The sequence below is a fragment of the Alligator sinensis genome, unplaced genomic scaffold (assembly GCF_000455745.1).
Source record: "Alligator sinensis unplaced genomic scaffold, ASM45574v1 scaffold216_1, whole genome shotgun sequence".
NCBI lineage: Eukaryota > Metazoa > Chordata > Crocodylia > Alligatoridae > Alligator > Alligator sinensis.
The window spans coordinates 3,493,442-3,516,870 of NW_005841868.1; the positions used below are offsets into that span (position 1 = coordinate 3,493,442).

Sequence of the window (23,429 nt, forward strand, 5' to 3'; positions counted from 1 at the left end):
TGTTGGAGGGGAGGGAAGGGGCATGGGGCAGGGAGCAGATCAAGACTCCCATGGTGAGAGAGGGAGTGGGGTAGGGAAGGGCTCAAAGCTGAGCTGCAAGCAACTCATCCAGGGGACAGGGTGAGTGGGGTGGCTCCTTCCACTGTGCACACCTCCAGTGGAGGCGTGGTGGGGTGGCAGTGTGTGCTCCTCAGATCTGCACGGGACGAGGGTGGGCTGCCACTGGGGGCTGCACTCTGGATGGGCAGTAGTGGCACTGGGACCAGGGCTATGGTGGAGGGGGGGTGACTACAGTCACCCCAGAATTCTCCATAGTACTTCCAAACCGTGCCCCCCCCATGCAGCTGCAGCCACCCCAAGCACAGCCCCAGCACAACCCTCTGCTGGAAAGAGCCCAGTGCTGCCCCAGCCTGCCCTCTCCCCATACACAGATCTGGGGGGCACATACCCCCCCCATGGTTCCCCTGGGGGTGCACCCAGTGGTGGGAGCACTCCCCACTATGCCCCCTGGATGAGCTGCTCGTGCTGCCCAGCCAGACTCTGCCCCTGCCCCTGCCCTACTCCCTCCCTTACCATGGGGGGCCTCAATCTGCCCCTTCCCTCCAGCAGACTTCCCAGCCGGATGCTGCTCTCCAAGCTGCCAGGCTGCATATTGGCAATGGGATTGGAATTGGCCAATATAGCTCATTAATAATCAGCCTTCAGTATCAGCCCAAAAAATCTTTGCTGGTGCACCCCTAGTCAGTATTACTGTAATCTAACTGGGGAGAAGTACATAGTTTCAGTGAAGTGTTTTCTCTCCTTTCTCCCATTGTCTTAAGCATTTGATTGTGAGTGCTTTTGCCACATGTGACTTACCTTGGTGTCAGCAACCATGGAGTTTCCCTCCCTGTGGGTCAAATTCTGGGTCTTCATCCCAAACCTGAGCTAACAATATTTGTGCCCAAGATCTATGCGAAACTAACTAGAAGGGAAGGGAATATGTCATAAATGTTAGATCAGCCACATTCTTTGTTGCAACTGCCAGGCTGCAGTCATAGCTACAGCTTTTATGTGCCTTTTATCTAAAAGTTTTGGCCATTGGAGCTGTGCACCGTCTGCCTATGTCCTTGGCTTGCTGTCTCCAGGAACTTGCAGAATATTGTTACTGATCAGCATTTATGATCTGCTTGCATACAGAGCAGCACTGGGGTTTTGTTAGCTCGTGGTAGTTCTTTTGCTTTGCAGTCCTGGAAGGGAGGTTGTTTGCCCTTTTAGAGAGGTGATGTTCGCATCCTTCCGTCGTCTTTACCTGTCTGGCTCTCTTTCTCGTAACCCTTTGTTCAGGCAAAAAACAGCATTGGCTTTATTACCTCTATGTGGTAGAGCAACATTTGAAACAAGCTCTTATTGACGAATGGTGGGACTTACTAAAAGTGTCAGCGTTTTTGACAGCTAAAATATTGTGGCTATTTCTAACAGAACGTTATCCTTTTATTTAGAGTGCTTATCAGCCAGAGAAAATGTCTGTTTGCAAAGGAGTGATGCAGTGAGCATTTGCTCAGCATCCTTATGTTTGAGTGTATGAGCAAACATTTATTTCATTTTCTCTCTGTTCACGTGGTAAGGAGAATATACACAAAGCAACTTTATTCAGTCATCAAAATTAATAAACTGTTGAGTAAATACTGTGCAATGGTAATTCATGGCCACTGAAGCTACCCTTCACACATTTGGTAACAGCCTGCAGGTAGGCAAGATACTACTGTGCTGCCAGTGTACCTTTTCTCCCGCCCCAGTGACTCCTGCAGTTCATCTGCTGGCTGCATGCTCAGTCACAGGCTATCAACTTTCTTCATGCTTAGCTTCTTGTAGGGAGAAGCATGGTTTACTAACCCATTACTTGTGATTTTCCTAAGCAGGTCAAAGTGGGTAGGAAAAATTACCCCCTTGAATTTTTTTGCATCCTGCTTGCATCTCCATCATCCGTCTGCCTGGTTTCCTAGGGGCTTTCTTCCTTCCACCAGAACTCATTCTGCCCCTACCGGCTAAGCAGAGGCTCAAGTGCACTTGACTTATCCTCAGCTGAAGGAAGCAGGGCTGATTCTGCAGAGTTATATTCTGATCAGAGTTGGATAAGAAGAGAGAAATCCCAACAGCTGGTTTCCATCTTGCCACTAGAAGCCACCATCTTCCTGTTTATCCAGGGGAGGTCACCCAAGGGTGTTTTTCTCTAATGATTAACTGTGTGTGTTGTTAGAAGTGCAATAGTATCATAGTGCTTAGGGTCAGAAGGGACCTAAACAGATCATCAGGTTCAACCCCCCTGTCCTGGGCAGGAACGGGTGCCGGGGTCATATCACCCCAGCCAAATATCTGTCCAGCCTTCTCTTGAAGACCCCCAAGGTAGGAGAGAGTACAACCTCACTTGGGAGCCCGTTCCAGAGCCTGGCCGTCCTAACTGTAAAGTAATCACTGTAGTGATGCATACAAACACAGTGACAGTTGATTTAACAAGCTGATTGACAGGTGTATTCCTTTGTATTGCTTTTTATGCACCTACTTGTAAGTACAGACTGACCATTAAAGAATATATTATACAAGAATTACATCTGTTTTTCTTTATCTTTTTTTTTTTTTACCTACAGCGTTGCATTCAGAACATCTGCACCAATTTCAAATGTTGGATCAGTTTTTGGTTTTAATTGCTTAATAATAGAAGTACAGAATTTACTCGGATCTACTAAAATATATATCTCTTTGATGTATATTTTACTATAAAATCCAGTAGCTTGGTTTTACTGTCTTAAATGTGAATAGTTTTGATTTGGAGCCTATTCAGTACCTCAGGTTTTTGCAGGTGCTGGGATCCTAGATGTGACTTTTTTTTTCCCTTGTTGGTTTATCTTTTTCCCCAAGATAAAGCAACATGTTGCAGTATATTTAAAATATCAATGTGTATGAATTAATACAGTATAGCATAAGCCAGATGTCTGAGTGATTATAAAAGCAGTCTTGAAGTATAAACACAAATATTAATCATTGAGCTCAATTAACAAGAACCAAATTTCCATGACAGTTTTTGAGTTATAATTTAATTGAAAGTTTTTATTTTTAAATATGTTTATCCAGCCACTTGAACTAGCATAGCTTGCAATACTTAGGCTGTTCGTTGACTTTTCACTTTTGAATAATTAATGTTCACTCCCAGCCTTTCTCTTTGTCCAAACATTCCTTTGGGATATGACAGTGTTTTTGACCATGCTAAAAGCACATAATCCATACTTAGTCTTGGATCTCCATGGTAGATCACAAACCAGAATAATCGTATTAATCCTATTTATTGCTTTTTTTTTTTCCATCCAGAAATAATTTATTTTCAGTCTGTCCAAGGTTATTGGAGCCGTTTCTTTTCCCAGCTCCTGCATTTTTATTGCTGATTTCCATTTTTATGTGGGTTCAGTAGATCTACTCATGCAGGTTGTTTTTTAAGAAGCATCTGCAGCTACAACTGAGTGGTGAGCTGGCCAGCACCTCCCAGGATCCAACCTATGGCATTTCTGTTTGCATTAATTTAAGTCTGAGTCAGTTGTTGATTGTTGCCTGCTTCCTTTGCATCTGTGTTGGCTCCAAATCAATATTTCCACTTTAATCCCCACTTGTCTTGTTCAAGATGTTGCTGTTGAGAGGATGTATGTATGGATTGTTGATGCGGAACTCTGGTGTTAGTACATGTCATCGCAGCTCTGGCATTAAAGAGAGACTGATTTGCAATGTCACCTGACTTCCTGTGCTTAACTCTGTTTCATTATTTATCTGTCTTGTAAAAATTGCCACTGTTCATTCTTTTCAAGCTCAGTTTGTTGGGGATTGCAGAGAGAAGATGGACATTAATGACTGAGTTAGAGAGAGTGTCCTGTTTTTATACTTGGCCACTGCCGTGTTGGGAGTCCTGAACTGAGAGATGATGATTTATATGCACAATTTACTTTGATTTTCATTCATCTCCTCTTTCAGTAGCTTGTTTGTTTCAGGCACTATGACTTGGTCATTATATGTACCAGGGTATTATGTGGGAAAGATCTTAATTTTCACATGCACTGCAGGGGCACCCAGCATTTGAATCTTTATTAAATGCTTTTATTTCTAAAGCAATCATTTTGTCCATTCATTTTATAGGAAGCTTGGAAGATATATAGTCTCCATGAACATTGATAATTATTGGGTATGCATATCAAATTAGAATGGTATTTTGTGACCAATTGAGCAAGAGAACTTCTGGCAGTGGAACAAACTCCTGTCTATGAGGATGGGATCCAAATCTATTTTAAAATGTTCTTGGTGTCCTAATTAATAAGTTTTTAATGTTGAGTACAGACTGGTAGGGTACTGTCATCCAGCTGCATCAGAAAAGTTGCTGGTGCTGGTCAGTTCTTAATGGGTAGACACAATTGATCAATGCAGTTGCTCTCCCCACCCCATCTTGTTGGAAGCTTTAATTGAATGTCTGCAAAGGGAAAGCTTCCATCTTTCTGTTAGAAGGGATACTATTAATGGGAGTGGTAGATGGAGGGAAGCTGGTTCTACTACATCTGCACCCTACTTATTGCATGCATAAAAACAAATAAGTAGGTCTCCAGAGCCAGGTGCTCAGGATTAAACAACACTAAAATTATAAAATTGTGGTACTAAACCTTACTGGCCATCCTTTATTCTCTACTTTTACATAGTTATTTGAAGAGGTGTGGGTAGGTGGCAGCTGTCTCAAGTGATTCAGAAGGGATTTCTTTGTACTGTGTAGCTTGTATTGACACCATCTTTCTCATCATGTGATATCTGTGGGGTTTTTTTTAGTATGGAGATTATGATCCCAGTGTTCATAAGCGGGGCTTCTTGGCACAAGAGGAGCTGCTTCCAAAACGGGTAAGCTGCTCAATCAAGTAGAAGACCATGCTCACAGTTGAGTTTCTGGGACTTAATGGCATGTTATATAGAATAACCTTTGTGCAGAAGGTAGACATAATTTTGTCTGCAAAATTCACAAAAGTAGACCACTTTGCCTTTATGAGAGTTGCTTTATCAAGGGACATGATACAAAAGGGTTAATTGAATGGGGCAGTTTAATCTGAATCTAGAATTTTTTTCATGAAAACATAGCAAATGTGTTCTGCTCGCTGGATCTTACAGCTGCATTCTGCAGGCATTTCGTAGTGGTTTGAGATATGCTTAGGAAGGTTAGCTGAATGCTGGTTAATTAAAAGAGCAGAGGGCTGAGCATAGCTTATATCAAGGGAAATGATACAAAAGGGTTAATTGAATGGGGGCAGTTTAATCTGAATCTAGAATCTTTTTCATGAAAACATAGCAAATGTTTTCTGCTCGCTGGATCTTACAGCTGCATTCTGCAGGCATTTCGTAGTGGTTTGAGATATGCTTAGGAAGGTTAGCTGAATGCTGGTTAATTAAAAGAGCAGAGGGCTGAGCATAGCTTATTCATGAGGCAGAAGGAAAGGCATCTGAATTGGAGATCAGACATGAGGATTGGGATGATGTATGTGAAAGGGGAAGAAGGGTCAATTTTTGAATTTTAAAGCTCACTATATCCGGTTCTGGGTAGTGAGAGTGCCAGAAGTGTGGCAGTATGAACCAAAATTTCTCTGCTTCCCACCCCCCCCAGGTAATAAACCTTTACCAGATGACTCCAGAGATGTGGGAGGAAAGAATAACAGCATGGTATGCAGAGCATCGAGGCAGAGCAAGGTGAGCATCTGCTGGCATGACCTGTGGATTGATGTAAACTCCCTAGCCCAGCATCAGGCCATTCAGAGTGAAATATAGTCTCCTTGAGCCTTCACAAGCTATTCATGAGTTTTGCTAACAAAGACCTTCTAGCAGAGTCGAGATAGGTGACCCAAGTTACCATAGTAATGCTGTCTGAGTGGGAACAGTAGACCTACAGCATTATTCACACCTATTGGAATAGAAGTCAGTTCCAAAATTGCAATCATATTGGGGTGGCTGAATCTTTTTAGCTACACAGGTGAGGTTTAAAATAGAGCAACGCCTTTGTGGGGTAAGAGCCTTCTGCCTTTATAGTACCCCTGCTGCCCAGTTGTTTCACACTGATGGAATTCCAGATAGAGACATTGGAATATTACTATGGTGAGACCAGCTGGTGAAGAGACCTGGAAGCATTTCTTCTGGATAGCCATTGAGATGCAAGATATGTTTATTGAGTAGGAGAAAGCAATAGGAATCCTTGCTTGGGAAATCTTAGGAATCTAGCAATTCCTTAATACTTCAGATTAATCTGGTGAATTGCTGCCTAGGGTAGTAATCTTCTTCTCCTTCAGACTGAGCACAAAGGAAGATGCATCTGAATATAGGACTGCAAAAATTGAGTATATTTCCATTAATGTTGAAGGACCTGGAATGGATACGAGGCAAAGCTTGAAGCATTGTGTTACTGTGCAGGCATTAGGATGCAGGCAGGCTGCAGAGTGGGATTTGCTGTGGATCTTCATTGATCCTGCTGGTAAAGACAGACTTGACCTGTGCAGAGGAGCCAGACCATGCTCCAGTGCATTGTGTAATATGAGGCTAAGAGAAGGCACCACCTCATCCTCCATTCTTCCTCAACATCTGTATCTTTGATCCTTTTTTATCTGACAAGAGATGAAGCTGAAATGGAATATTTGAAGATAGCTCAGGACTTGGAGATGTATGGAGTGAACTACTTTGCAATAAAGGTGAGTCTGGGACAGGGTGGAGTTTCTTTAGTTTCACATGTCTCCCATGTGCATCTGAAATAGTGGCAGTGACAGATAAAAGGGTGATTCTTCCATTATAGGCTCACCTTCAAACTGACTTTGAGATTGCTGGCTGGAATTTTTGTGCGCTGTGCTAGTTACTTTTCTGTAGCCAGGAGAGCTAGTGGAAGGCTGATTACTGAATTTTCCCAAGAGAATGAGCAAGTCACCACCACCATACACTCTACCTGCCTGGGGCTTGGGAAGCACAAGTCCCTGTAGGATGCATGGCAGTTATCGCTGCTCAGGGCCGGATGATGCTAGTAGAATGTAACTGTTTGTGTCAAATTTTTCTTAAGTGAATAAAAAGATGTGCTCTGCTCTGTTTTTCCCTCCTTCAGAATAAGAAGGGCACTGAACTGTTACTTGGTGTTGATGCCCTGGGGCTTCACATTTATGACCCAGAAAACAGACTGACCCCCAAAATCTCTTTTCCATGGAATGAGATCCGGAACATCTCTTACAGCGATAAAGAGGTAGGACATGTCTGTCCTTATCTTTAATACAAATCCCAATCGGAGTATGGCAGCAAATTAATGTGACTTCTTTTATCTCCAGTTTTGCTTGCACTTGCTATGACTAGTACAGCCAAGGCTGTTTCAGCCTTTCCAGTAGAACCCTTAATTCCAAGGCTCTTAGAAGTTTTCTGAAAGCAGGCATGCAAGAGCTCAGCCAGAAGCTATTTTTATTTGTTATTTTTAGAGCATTTACAAAACCTCTGCTTAGCCATTTCATAAAGAACATTTCCCTTGGTGTGCTCAGCCCAGCTGTCTGAAAGTTCAGAAGGTGAGAATCCTGTCTTACTGCAAATGTAGCCTTGTATTGTGAAGTATAATTAAATATCTTCCTAGCAAGAACGGTTTTGGATCCTCTTTGCCTCATTATGGTGTTCTGAGCTTCCGAACTTTCAAATTGCCTGGCTTGACACAATGATTGGAATTTTTTTCTAGGAGGGTAAAGTAGTTTAGTTCCAATGCTTACAGAAGATTTTTGATTAAGCCCTCAATGTAAATACAAATCTGTTACCTGAATTGTTGGACATCAAACACTTTGGAATAAAATTGACTATGGAAAGTAAAACTGACTAATTTGTTTTCCAATTTGAAGGAATTGTACAAAAGAAATGGGGTACATTTGTGGTGGGAAGCATTAGCTTTTTTTCTTTTTTCTTTTTAATTTAAACGTAATATCAGTGGGAACTAAAGATTTCTCATTCCATGTTTTGTTACATCTTGGGTGATTACTTAGCCCATGGTGTGTGTGGGGGGGGTGTTGAACTTAAAATTAAAAATTTCTGTAACATAAAGAAACACCCCAAGCACAACAGTTTTTCATTTCCAAAGGCTCTTTGCAGACCTCCCCAGGTCAGAGAAGTGAAAGCTTTCTGATCGTGCATTCCTCCAAAGAATCTGAGACCTGAAATCTCTGTTGCTAGGCCTTGACATAAGACTCTAATAGATCTTTCCTTGGGGAAAGGAGCTGTCATCTTCTATCATGTCAATAATCCTTGTAATAAGATGACCACAAGTAGACCTGACATGATAGTAAGCAGGCTTAATAGCTGTGTATGACAGCTACATCAACACAACAGAGATGTTTAATATGTTGTAACAAAGATCAACTGGTTGTGGAGAGTTGGTGTTTCTCTTCTCCCCCTCCCCTTGTTGCTAGCAGTGAATATCATGGGTTTTGCTCGAGTTAAAATCCAAAGACATTCAGACACGTCTGCCTATGTGAAAGGTTTAAAGATTGACTCTTAAACTGACAAAACAAAGACACTGAGATGAGTTCTGCTGAATTCGTTTTCTGATAGTACAATGTATTGACAAATAGACCTTGTTTAATGGATATAGACTCTATTCAACAGGGTTATCAGTTCAGCCAGCTTTTTTGTGATGTCGGAGTGATGGAATATATTTCTGGCCTCCAAAAATTCAGTGTTATTGAGCATTCGAGTTTCAGGAGCCCGTAGTCCCCTCTCTGCTATGCTGGTGAGGGCCATCTTGTTAGAATCCTATCCCTGGTACTGCCATCGGCATGATATCCACTTTAACCTGGAGGGAGATCATCATAGCTGGAAAGGGTTTGGATGATATAAGCACCCAGAAGGGGGTAAAACCATTTAGGATGGCATAAGAGAGTTTAAATACAAGTGAGAGGACAGTTATAACATCTGAAACTGAGAACAGTCTTCTAAGGGAAGTAGTGACACCTTTTTATGTAAGACTGAACTAGCCTAAGTCTTGGAAAACCAAGTATAAGCAACAATCTCGTACTGGTCATCAGGCCTGAAGATCGGTGGGTAGAAAATTTACTGTACCCATTTCTACTTTCCTTATTTAACCCCTGTTCCATTAGGCTGTTCAGACAGGTTCCTCCAGTATTTCTATTCTGATGGGCCACAGTTTTCTCTTATGTTCTCACTCCTCCTTATTCTGATGGACAGAAGTATTTTGTCTTTGACGAAGGATGGAGCTGTCCCTCAGAAGCCCAGTGCTTCTGTTGGGGATGGTCAGCAGAAGAAAGGCATTGCCTGTCTACAGAAAACATTTTTTTTGCTCCTGCAGCCAGAGGAAACGTTGCTTGTGTGTGTGGCACAGAGCTTTCCTGACCAGGGGAACAATACTCCCTTGATTGCTTTTGATCCTAGTTAGCCTGTTTGGCAGCCAGCCATGGGAGACAGCTCTCGGCCTTGTTTATCTGGCACTCCGCTGACCTGTTGTTAGCCAGCACTCTATGTAATTCTCATTGTGGCCTCTTTTTTTTAATACTAGGCTTTGCTTGATACTTTCTTTTTTTTTTTCCTTCTCTTCAGTTTACGATTAAGCCATTGGACAAAAAGATTGATGTCTTTAAGTTCAATTCATCAAAACTGCGTGTGAACAAGCTGGTGAGTAAGTTCACAGACAGTGATTTTTATTATCTGCAACTGATTTCCTGGGGAAGCTCCACTAGGCAGAGTAAGACAAGACACTTTTGGGGTTCCTCTTTTTCAAATCGGGCCATAGTTCGAGGCAGCAAACTGGACTGCTGCACTCTAGGTTAAATCCAGTGTGGTATATGCAATTAAGTTGTAGCCTACTTATAAGAAGAGGGCTTGCTTCTTCATGTAAATTCACCCCACTTCCATTGTTCTTCTTTTGGTTGCATCTGCCCAGTACTGTGGCAGAACTTGGTAGGTAAAACATTTTTTTGTCTCCTCTAAAATCCTGTGTGCCTCTCTGACCTTCTTTTTGCTTCTCTGCTGAAATATTTCTCCTTGATCTGGGGTGATAGCATTTGCTGCTAGGCAAATGTTAACTAATTGGCTGGTCCACACTGGGCCTCTTTCAGGAGGCAAGCCTCGAGTCGGGATAAGTGGTTGCCCAAAGAGAGAGGTAGGTGACCTTGGCTCAGTTCTATTCATTATTTATAGCCATTTTTTTTACCTCATTGAAAACATTAAACACCCATCATAATTCAGTTGGGAAACCTCATAGTAAGATGGGGCCAGATTTACAAAATTGACTCCATCCACACAGCTCCCATTCAGGCATTAAAAAATGGCCTAATTTTCAGTGCTGCTCTCCATTCTTTGGAAACAGTGAGAGCTTCTGGGTGCTGATTTGCTTTTTGAAAATTTAACCCAGAAGCTATAATAACCACTGTGAAGCTGGTGAATACAATTAATGATGTTGTAAGCCAGGTTGTTCAACTGGTGGCCTGCAGGCCATGAGGGATTAATTTGCAGCCCCCAGGTTCCTACCCAGCTGCTCTTCCCCCCCCCCCAAACAGCTCCAGCTGTAGTATCAACCAGGGTCTCCAGGCTCCCCCTCCCTCCTTGGCTTACAGTTATTGCCCCTGCCACAGGGAGCAGAGTCGTGTGACATGGTACAGCCTATAGGGCTGGGGGAACCTGGAATTGGGGGAGCCTATGTGGCATGGTGTGGCAGGGGGGGTGAGGATGAGGTTGTGGGCCCCCCTAGTATGTAGCATTCATCTGCTTTGAAATTGAATGGCTCAGCCGTAAGCATTCTGCTGCTGCATGCAGGTGAATCTTGAACCCAAAAAGGCAGCAGTGTCCATTGAGTAAAGAACCAGAGTGAAATGTATAAGACTTATTTTACTGTTTGAATTACGAAAGCTCTGTGGTCATGAGGGACCTAGATCCAGAACAAAAATATTCTTTGTGCCCCTAAAGAGTTTACAGTCCAAGTTCTATTCCTTGGCAACTCATTCCACCTTCTTGTGTCTTGATCTTCCTTATCTTTGAAATGGGGATGATAATTTTTTAGGCCTGTGCAGATTTCATGCTTGAAAATGCTTTATAAGAGCTGGCTACTACAGCTCTACTTTAGGTGCCGGAAGTAAAAGCCACACCTTATGAGTATATGATGATTTCCTTCCACTCCTCTTTTTTTTTCTTTTTGACTGGGACAGATTCTTCAGCTGTGTATTGGAAATCATGACTTATTCATGAGAAGAAGAAAGGCAGACTCACTGGAAGTCCAGCAGATGAAAGCACAGGCCAGGGAAGAGAAAGCCAGGAAGCAGGTGAGATGCCTTACAATCCAGCCGTCCCTTGAGCCAAAATCAGAAGTATAAACTTAGCAGGGAGAAGCAGATTGCAGGACATAAACAGCCAGCAGCAGGTCGAACTATCCAGGTTTAGGCTACACTTAATTTCTTGTTAAGTAGCCTGCTTTCTCACTACCAGTCATTCTGTATTTTGTTACATGAGTTGATGGCAGAATGGCTGCCAAGTCAGCAGCCTACACGCTCAGGAGTATAATAGGGAAGGGATAACCTGTGTGTACTGTAAATATGCGTTTATCCGCCCCTGATAATCCTGCTTCTGGGCTCTTTTGCTGGAAAGTTTAATGTCTTGGGGAAGTTGATCGTAATTAAGGCAGGGCCTGTGAGGGGAAGCTGTGCTTTGCCTTTGCTCTGTGCTCTCATTTTCTAATTAGATGGTGATGGAATGCACACTGACATTTTGGGGTGTGCAGCTTGCATGCTAATTTAGTCCTGGCCTCCTTTTATCCACTGCAGGTCAGCCTAAGCGGCAGGAACAGCACATCACAGGCAGCAGCATGTAGCCAATGAGCGTATATCAGCAAATTGGATTGTATGAATCATTGTTTTCTGCTCGTAGACCTTTTCTACTCATTGAAACCCACACAGCTAATCTTAGTGCTACTGCTTAGAATATAAATTTTCATTTCTGGGTAAGCCACTAGATAGCAGCAGCAGCAGCAACAGCTAAAGCAACCAGCTACACCAAGAGATGTCTAAGCTCAAAAGAGTATTAGATTAATGTACTTCACTTGGATCTGAGCATGTTTATTGAGGGTCACCACACAGTATTGTGGGGCTAGAACTGAGTGCTTTGACCAGCTTAGTGGTATGCTGTAGATGGCCTTAGAGAAGACTTGTGTCCAGATCTCTTGTCTGAACGGAGGAGAGCTGAGTGGGTGGGCTCCAGGGTATTGTGCGTGTCTTCATCTTTTGAGAGGAAAAGCAACTTGCATTCAACAACCACCTCTTTGGCCATAAGAAACTGGCTTGAGCAGAATTAAAGGAGCCCCCTGCAGTTGTTCTTGGCATGGAGGATGAAGAGGGAATCTGGAACTTTCAGCATATCAGGGGAGTAGGTATTTGGAATTTAATGAGTTCCTTTTGGAAAGTGGAGGACCTCTCAATAAATTCAACAGAAGCTTGAGATCCTGTTGGCAACCTGGTGGGGGGCCTGTGGTCTTGGGGGAAGCTACATGGGGTTGTGACTACCTGGCACTGGATATGGGGCAACTCTACATTTATTGTAGACAATGAAATGGACAGTGTTTTTGCAGGGCTGTGGAAAAGTATACACTGCACAAGAAATGCCATGGATCCTGTGGTGATGTGCTGCCCTGTCTTGATTTAATCCCCATGTTCCACCTCAGTCCTCAAGCTCTGGAATTGTTAACTAGCTCTGGGCAGCTCTGTAACATCAGGGGCCTATGAGTGCCTATGATACAGCTTGTGATAAGTCATAAATGATGAGGAGCATCTTTAACAGACAGAAGCAGCAGTCCTGTTGCAATGAATAGCATGCTTTCAGAGCACAGCCTGTGGCTGAGGACCAGGAAAGTGTCTTGCCACACTCTTTTCCTTTTATTAAACTCTGCATGTCCTATGAATAATGCAGCGATCCTTGAATGTAATCTAGACATTTATAATGGATCTATTACTGTGGTATGTGGCTAACAAACTGGCATACTAACTGCCTTTGTGGGTCCCCTTCACCACTTGGCCTGAGTTTGCATAGTATGCTGCTGCTGTTTTAAACAGCCAGTATCAGAGAACTGCCTTTTCACTCCACACTCTTCTGGGTTTCAGGTGCAGGACATTCTGGTAGGTTTTGTTGTACTGGCGAGGGTATCGTGGCTTTTTGTTGACAGCGTCCGAGGTAGCAGCTTGCCTTGTATAGGAGTTGGAATGTGGGACATTGTACTCCTTTCTGGCTTCCACGGTGAATGAATGCAAAGGGGAAGGAACTGTTAGTGCGCTAGGCTAGATCTGTTGTGCTGGTCTGAAAATAACTGTATATTCTTTCATATTCAGGATTACTCAGTCCTGCATTCTAACCACTGAACAGTCCTCCCTTCCTGTCCTGTGAGATGGCACTATACTTACGTGATGCATCAAACTTTTGTTACACTGATATATGTGGCTTTTCCCTTCTCTGACCCTTGTCCATAGATGGAACGACAGCGTCTGGCCCGGGAGAAGCAGATGAGGGAAGAGGCAGAGCGAACAAGGGATGAGTTAGAGAGGAGGCTTTTGCAGCTAAAAGAAGAGGCCACAATGGCCAATGAGGCTCTGGTAAGTCTGTGGGGAACCTTCCCCAGGCACTGCAGCCATTCTTGATCTCTGCTGCTGAAATGTTCTAGGGGACATGCAGTAAGCACCTTGAGGTTGTGATCAAAGTGGATAGTGATCAGGGGGGCAGATAGGCTGGTCAGATGGGTATGAAGTAAGAGTTCTGGAGGAGGGTTGATTCCCGCTGTATCAGGATCTCCAAGGAAGTTTGATTAGAGATATAGATGCTAATATTTTTTGGGTTTTGGGAGCTAGTATGCAAAGGCCAGGGCACTGCAGACTACTGTGTAAGTGGGGAGTTCAGTTTAACTCTGACTCGAATGTAATTGGTGGGGGAGGCAGCTCAGTTTCTGCAATTGGATCTTATGTACATTGTGGTGGAGGTCCTGTACATACTGACAGAGATGTGCATTACTTCTCAGATGAGGTCTGAAGAGACGGCGGATTTGCTGGCTGAAAAAGCCCAGATCACAGAAGAGGAGGCCAAGCTCCTGGCTCAGAAAGCAGCTGAGGCAGAACAGGAGATGCAGCGAATCAAAGCAACAGCCATCCGGACAGAAGAGGAGAAACGCTTGATGGAACAGAAGGTGCTGGAAGCAGAGATGTTGGCCCTGAAAATGGCAGAAGAATCAGAGAGAAGGTCAGAAGGAAGAACCCTGCACCTGCTTTGGTGCTTCATTTTCCAAGTCTCTCAGTGAGCTAGCCAAGACAGTTTACTCAGATATCACCACTGCATAGACCTTCCAGATGGTTGACAGTGAGCCCCTGGCATCCCCTGCGCATGCAATGGCTTATGGCCCCAGCTGGTTCCTTCCTTTATGGAACTGCTTGCCATGATTAGCTAGTCACTGCATGGTAAACTGATGCTACTATATGTAGAGAGAGATGCAGATAGAGATATTACAGAGAGAGAGTGTAGCTATCCCTGTATTTTTTTTTTTTTTTTTCTTCTCTTTCTGGTGCTTGCTGCTTCCCTGTGTTCTTATTGGGAGGAAAGAAATACTATGCAGAGTGACTAGAAGATGGGTCCTCAACTAATAGCTTTGGGAATGGGTGGAATATTTTGGACCTGGAAGACATTGTTCCTTCTAAACTGTGCAAGTCTCTTTCCCCGAATCATCTTGGAGCAAACACTACATAAACATCAACAACTGTTGGCTTGTGCTCTCTGGCAACCCTACAACTCCTTGACAAACGCCCTCTATAGTTTCCAAATATTTAATTTTGCTTTTAGCTACCAAATTCAATTCATTATTCTTCATCTGGCCTCTGTGTGTTTCACTCCCAGACTTCTTATTGTCCTGACAAGTCACAGAGCTTCTGTTGCATGTTAGGCTTTAAAGGACAACAAAAAGTTCTTCTATAGGTACATAGGGAGCAAGAAAAAAAATCAAGCACCACTGTGGGACCCCTACAGAATTCGAGGGGGCAGCCTGCAGTTGATCCCCATGAAAAGGTAGAGCTCCTAACTGCTTACTTCAAATCGGTGTTCCTGAAATCAGACAGGAGCTGTTCACCTCTCCAGAGGCCCAGGGAATATGGGGAAGACAACCCACATAAAATCAGTTCTCAACAGGTGAGGGTACTCTTAGATCATCTGGATGTATTCAAGTCTTCTGGGCCAGATGACCTGCATCCAAGAGTCATGAAAGAACTGGCTGAGCTCATAGCAGAGCCTCTGGCAAAGCTGTTCAAAGAGTCTTGGAACTTGGGAGTGGTCCCAAATGACTGAAAGAGAGTTAACGTGATACCCATCCTGAAAAAAGGAAAAAAGGATGATCCTGCAAACTACAGACTGGGCAGTCTAACCTTGGTCCTGGGAGCAATCTTTGAAAAAATTGTCCAAGGAGGCCATCAACCACAAGCTTGTAACTGGTGGGGTGTTAAGAAGCAACAATTGGGGATTTGTCAAGGGCAGGTCATGCCTAACAAACCTGGTGTCCTTTTATGACTAGGTAACTAATTAGCGGGACAAAGGGCATGAGGGTGACATCATTTACCTAGACTTCAGCAAGGCCTTTGATGCCATTTCCCATGAGATCCTATCGAGCTGGAGGGTACTGCCCTAAACCAGTCTACAGTGAGGTGGGTTGGCAACCGACTCAGAGGTTGATCCCAGAGAGTTGTAATTGATGGGATGGCTTTATCCTGGAGGGCCATCTCCAGTGGTGTTCCCCAGGGATCAGTGCTTGGGCCCGTGCTCTTCAACATCTTTATCAATGCCTTGGATGAAGGGGTAGAAAGCTCGGTGGTTAAGTTTGCAGACTACACCAAGCTGTGGGGAAATGTGGACACATCTGAGTAAGGATCCAAGATGACCTTGACAGATTGGTCCTATGGGCTGAACGCAGTCAGATGAGGTTCAGTAGAGAAGTGCCAGCTCCTTCATCCAGGTAGGAGGAACCTTCACCATATCTATATGATGGATAGTGGTCCTCTGTCTGGCACTATATCTGAGAGGGACCTTGGGGTGACAGTTGAGCAGAAGATGAATATGAGCCAACCGTGTGATGAAGTTGCCAGCAGGGCAAATAGGACTCTGGTGTGTATCAGCCGATGTGGTGCGAACAGATTCAGAGAGGTGCTTCTCCCCCTCTATTTGGTGAGGCCACAGCTGGAGTACTGTGTCCAGTTCTGTACACCACACTTTAGGAAGGATGTTGATAAACTTCAAAGGTTGTAGAGAAGGGCCACTCGGATGATCAGGGGCCTGGAGGATAGGCCCTTTGAAGAGAGATTCCAGGTACTGGAGCAAGAGAAGACTGAGGTGACTTGATAGCTGCCCACAAGTATGTCAAGGATGAACACCAAGATCTAGGGGAGCAGCTCTTCAATAGAGCACCTCCAGGGAGGACAAGGACCAACAGGCACAAACTAATTGAGGGAAGATTTAAGTTAGACATTAGGAAAATCTTCTTTTCCGTAAGGGTATCTAGAATCTGGAACACACTCCCAGCAGAGGTGGTGTAGTCTCCATCCTTGGAGTGTTCAGGAGGAGGCTGGACAGGCACCTCATTGAGCATGTTTGAGTGCAATAACCCCCTATCCATGGCAGGGAACCAGGCTTGATGATCTTACAGGTCCCTTCCACTCCTTTGATTCTGTGATTCTGCCCTTGGTGCCAGAGTTTGTCATGCATTAAATTTCATGTTTCTAGCTTTAAGATGCTAGAGTTCCTGTTGTACAGTGCATTCATTAGTGGGTGGATTAAAAATAGCAGCTTCCTTGCTATAGGAATGCAATAGGTTTCAGATTTCACTTGCTCAGGAACTGTCCCTAATCCTTTCTCTACCTTGATCTTCCTGTAAACTTTGATTCAGCAAAGTAGGCTTTCATCTCTCCAACCTCTCCTCCCGATCTTTCCCTTTGCTTTCCACCCAGGGCATATCCTCAGGAGCTGTGAGCATCCAGGGGAAATGCTATAGTAAAACCCCAGGGCTCTGAGATTAGTGTGAAGGGCCATATACTTGTTGAGTATTTTCTGTATAGAGTACATTTAATTATTGCAGCTCTTAGTAGATGGTTAATATTCAGAAGACAAGCAGGAGCTTCAGTCTGCTCTCCTTCAATTTTTGATTGTTCATTGTTGTTCCCAAGTTGCTCTTTCTACTCTAACTAGCTTGACCTGCTCCTTCAAGTGTTAGTCTCTTTGCAAAGGTTGGCATAATGCCTATATACGCACTTCCTGATTTTTAACCTTGCCATTTCTGGAATCTTTGCCTGGGGTATCTGGCTATAAACTGATATAAAAGACCCTAGTAGATCATCTAGTTGGTCTCTCATGTACAGTAGCCAGCGCAGGTTTGTTTCCGTCATGTTTTGTTCAGTCTGGTTCGAAAGTTTCAAGTGCTTTAGTTCCCACCATTTTCCTTGTACAGTCTATTCCATAATTTGACAAGTCTCATTGCCAGAGAAATATCAATTCTCCCTACATCTAGACTGTGCTTCATTGCCTTTCTTCCAGCTTTTAACATGCTCTATTCCTCCCTGCTCAACTTTGATCTGGTATTTGTCATTATTGCTGCTCCTGTATCTAGGGCAAAGGAGGCTGATCAGCTAAAGCAGGACCTTCAGGAAGCCCGTGAGTCAGAGCGGAGAGCAAAGCAAAAACTCTTGGAGATCACCAGCAAGTCATCCTACACAGTAAGTGATCTATATTATAGTTCTATTGCTCCCTTCCCCCGCTGCTACATGAGAGGGCACAAAGGTCCCTTTGTGGAGTGACATGAGTTGGGTTATTTGGTTGCGCAGGAATGGTAATTGCCAGCAATTTCCTGTGCTGGCTGACAGAATCCTGGGCTCCCTCGCTAGCAGAGAGGAGATGGCTTCATTTTGCCTCCTACTTACCCTGTTTCATAATCAAAGAACAAGGAAGTTCCCCAGTTAAAGTAAAGGCAGCAGGCTTTAAGCTAATGAAAAGCAGTGCTTTGTTAGCCTGTAGTGCTCACTGACATAAGGTAGTATTTGTGGCTGAGGGCTTAGTAGCAGCATTCAGAATAGGATTAAATACTTATTCATATAAGAACATCCTTCATTTCATTAGATAGGATAAAAATTGCTCAAAACCTGTAAACTCATGCTTCAGGGCATAAACCAACTGCTGACTACCTGGGTTCAGGAAGTAACTTCCTTTGGGGAGGGATGATTATGTAATTGCCCAGGAAGAGGTTTTCACACCTTCCATTGAAACATCCTGTGTTGGTGGCTCTGGGAGACTGAATTCTAGACCAAATGACCACTACTCTGATTTGATCTGGCAATTCCCTTTTTCCTGTTTTTCCTTTATAATGCAATAAATCACATTAGGAACTGCTTTGCTATCAAATATTTTCAGCCTCAGCAGCTTACACTTTCTGCTCTTCCCATACTGCTGTTTGTCTTGGAGGGGGATGGGTTGTCTTCATGAATAAACTCGTGGGTTGCATCCAAAAGAGAATAGTTATTAACCCTTTCCCCATTGCAGGTTTTCTTCAAACCTCCCTCCCTTCGCATAAGTGTTCAAACAGGTAGTAGAAAGAGTTTGAGGTACATCACTTTTCATCCAGATTCTCCAAAGCTTCCTGAAAATGTTCAGAAGCTTTTAAGAAACTGCAGAGATGAAATAAGTCAGACACTTCCAGCCTGAGGGCCCCAAGTTGAATGCTCACTGCCTCTGTGCTTTATAAGCTGCCTTTTGGAATGCTCCTAGCTTTACTACCCCATGGATCAACAGGCTGCTGAAGGTCCACTAGCTCTCTAATGATGGCTTTATTGTACCCAAAGGGTGGCAGATCCTTGCTTGAAAGCCTAATGGCCATATCAGTCAAGCGAAGAGTTTTATATCTCTAGGCTCCCTTAGGCTGGTGGGTCCATCCTTCGTTAAACCCACAGGAAAGTGACTAGCAAGCTTTCTTCTCCTGCCCCATCCTCTGTGTCTTGCTCTGTGCTAATCAGTAGCCAGCATTGATATATTCTTGCCTCTAGAACTGAAATACGATTAAAGGGAGTATTGCAGGACAGAATCAAGATGGGTTCCACCCCTCCTGCTGTATCGATCCTGGAGGCATTCCATGTAGAACTTCTGCTTCTGCCATACATTTTGTTGCACCCTCTCCTTTTAAAGGGATGTGAGCTTTTCACAGCAAAGCTCCCAGTATGGGGAAGAAAAAAGGAGACTTTCTCTTTTTTTTTTTCTACTTCTAGTTACATTTTTAGCTGCCCCCTGTAGGTTGCCACTCAGATTAACTCGATAAGTACCAATACATCACATGTGCTCAAAGGTTGCTATTTACCGTGATGGCAAATGTCAGTAATATGCAAGTGTGGCCACTGTAGTTGCATAAGTAGAGCGCTGCTTAGTGTGCTGTGTATTTCTGAAGTGCTCTTCTCCTCATCTGTTGTTATGCCTGTCTTTTTTTCTTCCCATGTGGTTTGTCTTGCTCTGCTCTGTGTTAGGGGGCAGTCAAGTGAAAATACTGAAATCCAGTACTTGCACAGTGTTTCAGAGAGGTGGCTATAGGTAAGCATCCCTTCCCTGCTAGCACGCAGAGGGACCATGAACAATTGGAGAAGGTGAATAAGAATGTAGTGACGTAGAGGAGATGGGTTTCTAAAGCTACTGCATCTTCATGTTAGGAAGCTTATGCCCCTTAGGTAAATAGCAGCTCTGCCTAATATACTGTATGGTATCTGGACCTCTCCCTGCCTTTACTAGGCTGTAACTCCTAAATATGTGCTTTCCTGTTTTGTCCCTGTAGTTAGGTTATATGGTCTCTCAGCAATCAGAGCGAGTGGGATCCTTTTACTAGGCTGCCAAGGGAGGAAAGTGAGAGAGACATGGAAGAGCAGAAGTAGCTAAAGCTGCCAAAAGGACAAGTGATCATTAATAGTTCTGTGACATTCCCATCTCTGACTGGCTGTTGATGTTCTTTACAGAGCTTTCTAAAGTGTCCTTGCAGCTCTTGGAGTCCATGGCCAGCTGGCTTTTTTTTTTTTTTAATTACTAGCCATTGGCATATGCAGCACAAAGGGAATATGAATTTAAGTCTCTGGCCAGCAGGGATACAATTGCTTTGTGCCATTCTTTATTGATGCAGTTGGCAGTGTCTGGCTCCAGAGCGAGTCTCATCCAATTCCCATCTGCTGGCAGAGTGCAAGAGGAGTAAAAGGAGGGGAAGAATTCTCATCACTCTCAGGAGGACTTGGCAGACCCTTCACAGATGTCCTCTTTCTTTCCATACCAGTCTCTTTATCCCTGGTCTTCAGCAGCTGCCTCCACCCCAACTCCCTGCCTGGTGATTTTTCCTAAACCCATAGGGAAGAACATGATGATGATGATGATAGTGACAAAAAATTGGAATGATGATTTAGAGAACAGAGCTCCTGAAGCTCCTTTTAAAGGGTGCCTGTATATAAGTGCGGAGGCTGCTTTGATGCGCTGTAATTACAGCATGTCAGAGCAGACTCAATTTAATAGAGTCTGCGGGAATGTGGTAATTACTGTACTCCAGCAACCTCCTGTGTCTCGTGTATCAGCGTCCCCGCACTTGAAAATGGCAGCAGATTGCTTGAAATAAAGCTTGTTGAATAAGCTTTAGTTCAAGCTGCCATTTTTAAGCATAGGGACACTGATACATGAGTCACTGCAACACTTTTTAATTAAAGCAGCTGGTAGCTGCTCTAGTTAAAGTGCTGCCCTCTCCCACCCCCAGATCATGTGTAAAAGTGCCCAAAGTCTGTAAACATTTGAAATCTTGTAAATTATCTAAAATGATTTAAGGCCAGAAGGATGCAGCACACGGGCTGGGGGTCTTCGCACTGGGTAAAATTGTTAAAGCGCCTTAGTGATTTAAGGTGGGTTTTTTTGTTTGTTTGTTCGTTTGTTATTTTGTCCCTACTTTACCTCCACACTGTGGATTTTAAACTGGGCCCGTGGATGTCCCTGTTCATGGTCCCAAAGCAATATTTACTTTGCTGTTTGAGCAGTGCAGCCATGAAATAAGCTGTGCCCTGGAGAAGAAGCAGGAGGGGAAACTAGTGCATATACTATGTGCAGAGTGCCAAACTTAACGTAACCCTCTTGCCAGAGAACCAAGAGAGAACCAAGCTTTAGTTGCTTCGTTCTTGATTACTTCTAATTGTACAAATGTTCATATTTCAGCTCCAGGTGTAGAATTTTATAACCCTTTGTGGACCTAAACAGTAGCTATGCACATGTGTACCTGCCCAGCCAGTGCTTCCATACTGCGCGTGCAGATGTACACTTCCCATTGCAGGGGTAATCAAATTATGACCTGTGTATAAGTGCCAAAAAGGCTAAGTCGCTTGGTCAGTACCATTTATTCCATGGAGGATGTTTTTACAAGAGATGTTTACTGCGCAGTTGATGAATTAGCTGTGCAATAAACATCTCAGCATCTACATGGGGGGGCCCCTATTAGGTTGGAGTAAATTAATTTACTTTGTAGTGGGAAAGTACTTGTAAATATAAGTACTGTCCTGCTGCGGAGTAAAAAACTCTGTAGTAGTACATATATAGATGTTGCCTCAGCTCGCTGGGGTGCTTCATTGCAGGGGCTGCCTGCTGGCTAGCCTTGCATTGAAATGTCCTTGTGCCCCAGCCAGCCCCTCTGCAGCACACTGAGCTGGGGTGGGGGGGCAGGGGCAGGGGAAGCAGTTCAAGACTGGCAGGCTGACCGCTCCTGGAGCTTCCTGCCAGCCGGGGCTGCTCCAACCTGGCTCAACATGCTGCAGTCCCAGGTGCATGTGCAAATGGCAATGAACTCTAGAGTTTATTGCTCCCATGCACACATTCAAATGGCATGCATGAGAGCAATAAACTTATTGCTTCACATTAATGGCATGTGTAGAGCACCCAGAGGGAAATATAATTCTGTCCCAGATCTGCAGAACAAGGGAAATACTGACTCCTCACATTAATTGATTCCAGGACAAGTCTCTGCCACCCATGAATTCCATGCATGTGGTGAGGGAAGGACTACTATATGGAGTAAAAATGTCACTTATTTCATTTCTGACTGCTGTTGCCAAATAGGGAGAGATTGCAATTGTAGGTTCATTTCAAATCTTAGAAGGGAGGGAAACTAACAACCAAGGATAGCTTCCTAATCGGTGAAGTGCACAGACATCCCAGCCCTCAGTCCCAGACTCAGTCCTCTTCTTGACCTTACTGATAGTTGTCCAATCTTTAAACAAGCTTAGCCACAAAGCCCAAGACCTTTGCTCTGATCTTCAGGCCAAAGTAGGGTAGATTTTAAAGTAACAAATAGTGTATTGCAGGAATTACTGGTGCTGATACAGTGCATGATGCTCTTCAGTAAACTAATTCCTTGGCCTATGGCTAGAGGGCACAGTTTGTTGCTTGAATTGATGTCTTTCAGATAAGGCTTAAAACTGAGATCTTGGCTGTTTGTGGCCATTGAGGATACTGTGTAACTATGCTGTAGGCAGGATGTTAAGTCAAAGGTCCTGACCAATTTCTCACTTCATTCTACCAACTTATTTCCTTTGCATGTAGGATTTTTTCTTTCTTAGTGTTTTGTATTGACACAATTTATTTCCTTTCTTTAACTGTAGTGTGGCTTTTACCATTAAATACCTGCCAAGATTCTCCCAAGAGGTAGCTACATTTAAACAGAATCTGTAGTGACAGCTATAATATGTCAATAACATTGTCTAACTCTTATGTAGCAGTTTTCATCAGTAGATATCAAAGGTCAGTTTCATGATCCCCATTTTACAGATGGAGGAAAGGGAGGCACAGAGGTGGCTTGTCTTAAGTCAGCCACCTGGCCAGTGACAGCTGGGAATAGTCCCCTAAATTCCAGGGCAGTTCTCTAAGCACTAAACTGCACCAGCTTTTTCTAGTACTAAAAGCATTTGGAGAATCTCTCAGCGTAAAGGGTGCTATCATCAAAGTAGCTGTATGGTGTAATTTTGACAGTGGAGCAGGCTAGGTTTTGTGGATGACCTTAAGGAATGTGAAGGGTACCTTATCTGAAACCACTCCTTAACCCTGACAACAGCAATGGAGACACTTTTTTGCTCACTTCTGTTGGAGCCAACACAGCATCCTGCAAAAGGGATACAAAGTACTAGTATATGACCTGAATTACTCATACAGTCAGCGAGCTAGCTCTTCACTGAAGTACCATTAAGTAGCTTCTTGCATTATGGGGTCAGCAGTTGCTTTTTCTCTCTTATTGTGCCCTTCTGTTACTAAATGTTTGCAGGCAACAGCAATTGCACGTCCAAAGATGATTAATTTGTACTCTGTCTTTAGCAGCCGATGAACTCGAG

The 23,429-nt window shown here is 43.8% G+C and overlaps 1 protein-coding gene across 9 annotated transcripts in view; it reads left to right on the top strand.

Moving 5' to 3' along the window:
* The window catches only part of NF2 (neurofibromin 2), a 67,832-nt gene that overhangs the window by 23,634 nt on the left and 20,769 nt on the right, over positions 1 to 23,429 (top strand). For 4 of the 9 annotated variants that reach the window (XR_003092053.1, XM_025193274.1, XM_025193269.1 and 1 more), the window contains exons 5-14: positions 4,834 to 4,902; positions 5,657 to 5,739; positions 6,653 to 6,728; positions 7,130 to 7,264; positions 9,604 to 9,678; positions 11,208 to 11,321; positions 13,512 to 13,634; positions 14,054 to 14,271; positions 17,669 to 17,774; positions 23,413 to 23,429. The exon at positions 23,413 to 23,429 is cut by the window's right edge and continues 75 nt beyond it. Coding sequence is in view for 8 of the 9 variants with exons in the window: in XM_025193274.1 (XP_025049059.1) it covers positions 4,834 to 4,902; positions 5,657 to 5,739; positions 6,653 to 6,728; positions 7,130 to 7,264; positions 9,604 to 9,678; positions 11,208 to 11,321; positions 13,512 to 13,634; positions 14,054 to 14,271; positions 17,669 to 17,774; positions 23,413 to 23,429 (1,016 nt within the window). In the remaining variant the exon portion in view is untranslated. Of the gene's footprint in view, positions 1 to 1,898; positions 2,580 to 4,833; positions 4,903 to 5,656; positions 5,740 to 6,652; positions 6,729 to 7,129; positions 7,265 to 9,603; positions 9,679 to 11,207; positions 11,322 to 13,511; positions 13,635 to 14,053; positions 14,272 to 17,668; positions 17,775 to 19,565; positions 19,630 to 20,206; positions 20,388 to 23,412 lie in introns of those variants that run through there. The other 5 variants (XM_025193297.1, XM_025193286.1, XM_025193308.1 and 2 more) reach the window with 5 other exon arrangements.